The sequence below is a fragment of the Belonocnema kinseyi genome, chromosome 6 (genome assembly GCF_010883055.1).
Source record: "Belonocnema kinseyi isolate 2016_QV_RU_SX_M_011 chromosome 6, B_treatae_v1, whole genome shotgun sequence".
Taxonomy (NCBI): Eukaryota; Metazoa; Arthropoda; class Insecta; order Hymenoptera; family Cynipidae; genus Belonocnema; species Belonocnema kinseyi.
The window spans coordinates 21,727,258-21,732,987 of NC_046662.1; the positions used below are offsets into that span (position 1 = coordinate 21,727,258).

A 5,730-nucleotide genomic window follows, 5' to 3' on the forward strand; every position below is an offset into this window, starting at 1 on the left:
TTTGTTTAATAATATGAGCTTTGATGTGATTATTTGTCACGAGGTTATTCTGAGAAAAAGAAATGCTAAGTCGGTCAAGTATAGTAGAATAACATTTAAGCAATTTCCCGTAATTTTTGGTGTCCCTCTGGTGTTGTTGGAGGGAGCTCGGCGGATGACATTTACCTTCAGTTCAGTTGGGATCGACCCCTTATATGGGTGGTCGTGGTCCTAGCTTCCAAAGCCTATATTTTTTGTTATTTTTCCAAAAAATTATAATTGATTTATTTATTTGTTTACATTTGTTTTTTGTAGAAAACTCGTTATTTAAAATTGAAAAATGATTTTTTTGAAAATCTAACTAGGGTGAGTGATCCAATGGCTGAACAGTCACCAGTGAATGAACACTAATGCGAAAAATATATAAATGTAACCTTACAAAGTTAAAGTCCCTATGATTTTCTATATATTTAAAATCTTGCAAAAATTTTGAAGAATTTAATATACAATTCATTGCAGTACATTTTTGTAAATAATTAAAAATATTTCTTGAATATGAAGCATCATCGATTATGGTGAGTGATGGTGAGAAATTCGTCGAGCAATATAAGGTACGTGCCTAAGCAACTACTTGTTTACACTGCTTTTACAAAAAAGTTATTTGCATTTTCTGCATCAAAGTTGTACTGTTATATATTTAAATATTATTATTCAATTTCCCACAAGGTTTTTTCACAAAAAGTACGTTTTCTTATTAATAAATGAGTGTTGACGTACTGGACCTTTAAATTGCCCGTGTTCCAGTGAACGAACGCTGTATGCATTTATTAGAGCAAAACTGTCACCCCGCAGGTCCAGTAAATGAATAGCAGGTGACGGAGACCTGGCTGTTGTTTCGTTACATATGAATAAGTTTGTTCCAATTAATGTGGCTATAAATATCGAAGCTATAAATATAAATATAAACTATAAATAGTTATAGTTTAAATGTATATTTTTGTGGTTATAACATCAAAAAAGTACGCACAAACTAAATTAAAGGTAAGGCAACTTTAAGGTTAGAAATTTAATGCTTTTCTTGCATTTAGAAAACGTTGTTTAACCATAAAAAAACATTAATTCGTGCTAGGTACTACTGCGTACTAGTCAATATATCTTTATAAATGTTTAAAGAACTTCTATTTTTACAAGACTGTGATTTATAATTGTATTTGCTAATTTAATCTAAAGCAACATAGTAAGGTGTTGTATTACAAGTGTTATGTGTCCTAAAATTCGATAAAAAATTATAAAAGTTAACCTAGTTCTGCGTTCAACTTTTTTATTCCCTCCTTTCGTTATATCTTAATCTCTTGTGGTTTTTATTGAAATAATATATTTAATGAATTTCGCAACGCTTTCTAGTATTTGACATTACTTAATTGTTCATTTTTTAATGTACCTATGTAATTTTATACCTAATTTTATAACTAAATCCTAATTCGAATTTTTAGTGATTATAGTGTTCATTCACTGGTGCTCTACTGTTCATTCATTGGCTCACAGTGTTCATTCTCTGGTGTTATCGTTAATTTTGCACTATTTAATTATTTTTTATAAAACTTTTTGGTGAAAACAAAATTTGTTTATCGGATTATGAAATTTGAACCCTTAAGAATCTATTTTCAAACGTTCGGTAAGAATAATCAATCATTATAACGTGAAATGGACTAGCTGTAATCAGTGATTTCCTAAAGTGTTCATTCCCTGTTCATACCCCTATTCCATTTTTGGTAAAAAATTGATCTTCCTACCTTTAGAGGTTCAACTATTAAGTAGAAAAGTTATGAAATTTGTTTGAGATTCAACTGTTTGGTGAAAAACGTATTTTATTCAAATGTCATCCATTTTCATCAAAAATCAATCTTCTTGATTGAAAATACATCTTCGTGATTGATAATTTAATTATTCGGTTGGAACCTGAAATGCTTTTGGTTAAAACTTTTTTTTCTCTGTTCACTAAAAATTCCTTGAAAAAATCATTCTTAACTGAAAATATGACTTGTTACAGATTCGTGTTTTCTGATCCATTTAACTGTTTTTAATTCAAAATGTAAATCTTCTCTTGGTTAAAAGATACTAACACATTTTAAAATGAGAATTCATCTTTTTCAATTGAAGATTTATCATTCTAATTGACATTACATTTTCCGGATCGATAATTTCAACTGTTTTTTAGACAATTAGTTTAATTTGGGGTCTTACTTTTCTTGCCATATTTTTCTAATTTGTCTTATAGAAAGATTTTTGTTATAAAAATATAAAAAGTTATTGTGTTGCTATGAAGTTTGTTTTAAAAAATTAATTTAAACTTTTTTACCCAATTTTCAAAAATATAATTTTTTGCTTTTTTGAAACGAACTTGTATGTCTGGATGAGAAGCTAGCATTAGCAGTGTGAAACAATTCACGCGAGCTACAGTATCATAACCCTGAAAATGATAAGAAGAATTACTCGCGGATGCGCATAATATATATTTTGTTCACTCCCAGGAAATATGAAATAAATACAATTAAAAGTATTATTATTTTACTTTTTAAATTGATATTTATTTATTTCTTGGGATGCATAAATTGCAAAAAATAATTACAGCCGTTATCATCGTGTCAGAATGCTCACGAACTTCCTCGTCAGTGAAGTGTCCATTGTCTGCCATTTCTAACATTAAATCCAAAAACGTTTTTTTCTCTATTTCATCTGAAAAATCACATGTCTTGAAACATAACTTAAAACGAGAAAAAAAGATTTTGAATGAGAGTTACATGTTTTACCTTCATTCCCAAATGATTCACTTTTCAGATAATTCCTTCTCTCTTCAATGACCTATAAACATAGCATTGTTTCATTTTCGAGATAAACAGAAAATATTTGTGCTAAACTCATCGAATTTCGGTAAGCGTATAGGTATCGACATGGTCTTAAATTTTATAAGAATAAAAATTTAATGAATAGTATCATAATCTTACATTCATTGTGAAACTTTTCAAATATTTTACAGCTTCATAGAATATTTTTGATTTTGGGGTCATGTTGAAAATTGTATCTGAATGAAGCCAAGGTTTAGTTGGTCTGAGGGCTGCCATTTCAAATACTCTAAGAAGAAAAAGTTATAAGAACTTAGTAAGAAAATAAAAATAATATACAATAACGTATTAATAATACACTGAAATTGGGTATCAACTGGTAGCTCGAGAGAGCTCTGCGTAAATCGAGTCTGATAAACTTGTTGCTTCCCGAGGATCGTCGGGGCGCCCCTGGAACCACGGCTGGAGGTCACGGAATGCGGGACGGTGGCGCTGGTAAGCTGCCACATGGTTAGGCAGATGTCACTAATCAAACAGCTGGCCATCAAGAACATCTGCGACAAACGTTAATCAGTGGAACGTCAACTGTGCCTGCTGAGGATGCTTTGGCTAGCGTCAGCTATTTGCAGCCAACCGCCTCGACAGAAAGACCGTGGGAGTGCATCAATTTCGATACCACAATGAAAGAGGAATTGGTGCGTCTCTATTACGAAAGTGCAAAGTTCAAAACGAAAATGGAAAAAGGATACAATTTAAGACCGAAATTTGCTACAAAGTATCCTAATATACAAAAAGCTGCACTAAGAGATCTTATCGCTAAGGTGAAGGACATCAGGAATAATCTACACGTTACAGAGCACCGAACAAAGGAGATTAAACAACAGGTTGATTTGGCGTGGAAAAATGACGGCAATGAACATCAGTTAGAGGAATCCGCGTCAAACGGTCAAGCCGAAGCAATTGACGTTCTTCCTCAACCTATTGATCATCCAACACCACCAGAGGTTCAGCAACCAAGAAAGCGACAAAAAGAGATATACCATATGAAGAGAGATGCCATGCGTCTTTATTTTTTGGTAGAAAAATATGGACAAAGTGTAAGGAGGGAGCATCATAGACTCTTACTTAAACACCCAGAGCTAGGAACTAAAATAAATGAGCAGAATCTGGCAGATCGAAAACGCTCAATATCTGTAAACAGACTGCTTTCGGCTGTTGAAATAGCTGCTATCAAAATGGAAGTGGAACAGCAGCTTCCTATTGATGAACTCGCCTTGGAAGATGTGGACAACGCGGACTTAATTGATGCTGAAGGCATAGGTGCTAGGCATAATGAACATCATGTAACGGATCCATTAGAAACACATCCGGATATTACTAACGATGATGTGGATAGGGATATCATAGAAAAACTACAGCACCTTGAAAGGAATTTTGGTCATGCTTTACTAGAGTTCAGATATGTAGAGCCAACACTAAGGCATTTTCTGCGCAAAATGAACATCACAAATGATCTGCGTGCACTAATCTCATCTCGACAGCAAGGTTTTACCTACGTATTTAAACGTAGCACAAACTGCGTTAGAGTCGCAAACACTTGTATACTGTGCAGCTGAGGCAACCGTTAGAACGTTCGGCCGGAAAACTAGGCCTGCAAATGCAGTTTTTGTCCTAGCAAGGGATCGAGATCCACCATGGAAGATGAGGTTCGATATGGATGTCAGCAAAGTAAGGTGCAAATTGGGTCGATTAACTCAATATAAAAAAGTAAATAGAACCAGAAAGCTAATAAACCATGTAATTAAAATCATCCACCCTCGGCACATCGAGACATTAACACCAGCAATATTGGATGAAATTTTAGACTCTGAATAACAGAGGCTTGATGTTCTTACTGCCAGACTGCGTCGGTACAAGAAAAGTAGTGCACGAAGGCAAGAAAATTGGAAATTGGAAAGCTCTAGGTGCGAACATGATGCAAAACTTCTAGTAAAAGTACCTGACGAGTGTGCATCTTGCTTTGACAAGGTGTTTTCAAAAGATCATTGAACACCCTGATCTAATGCCAAGCTTTATGCTCCAGGATACTACGTACATGTTACCAAAAAAACCAGACGCTCAAAATCCATCTGACTTTCGACCGATAGCCTGTCTTCCAACAATTTATAAATGTCTTACAGCTATCATCGCAGATAAGGTATACTCTCATTGCGACGAGAATGACATTCTTACAGAAGAAGAACAAGGATGTTGTAAAAACTCGCAAGGCTGTAAAGATCTAATCACTATAGACGCTGTTTGCCATGACTCAAGCTCGTAAGCATCAAAGTATTTTCGAATCTAAGGGTATTCAACATACGATAGTTAAGACATGCCTAACGGCTGCCTTCACTACGAGACTCAGATTGATTATGAAGAGTTTTCTCAACTCAGCAAACAGAGTCAGGGCAATCAACACAAATGCCATCCCTGTCCGCTCGTACTCTTTCGGGCTCATAAAATGGTCTAACACCGATCTTGGAAAGTTTAACAGTTGCGAGACTATTTTAACAGCAAATGAAATGTTACGCTTTACATTACCATCTGTCAAGCGGATTTTGACTACACGTCCTTAATTTCTTCCACAGATGGGGCCTTGAATATCAGGGCAGAAACCATAGAGGAATTAGAAATACAATGGAGGCAGAAAGCCATCCATTGCGAGCACCCCAACAAGTTAGATCACAATGAAGTGGATATAAAGGCACCTAATATTTGTCTAAGAGAAGCTGTTCTATATCCAGAGACGGAAGGATTTGTCATTGCGATACAGGACAAGGTTGTCAGCACCAAGAATTATCGCAAACACGTGTTACATCAAGACGTAGTTGACCGGTGCCGATTATGTGGAGATACCAACGAATCCATC

The 5,730-nt window shown here is 34.7% G+C and overlaps 1 protein-coding gene across 1 annotated transcript in view; it reads right to left on the bottom strand.

Annotated features, from left to right (window-relative positions):
• Positions 1-5,730, bottom strand: part of LOC117175292 (cytochrome P450 4C1-like) — a 28,876-nt gene that overhangs the window by 615 nt on the left and 22,531 nt on the right. Inside the window, exons 8-11 of the mRNA XM_033365002.1 lie at positions 2,985-3,111; positions 2,790-2,841; positions 2,609-2,715; positions 2,381-2,449 (exon numbers count right to left, since the gene is read on the bottom strand). Coding sequence (XP_033220893.1) covers positions 2,381-2,449; positions 2,609-2,715; positions 2,790-2,841; positions 2,985-3,111 — 355 coding nt within the window. The remainder of the gene's footprint in view (positions 1-2,380; positions 2,450-2,608; positions 2,716-2,789; positions 2,842-2,984; positions 3,112-5,730) is intronic.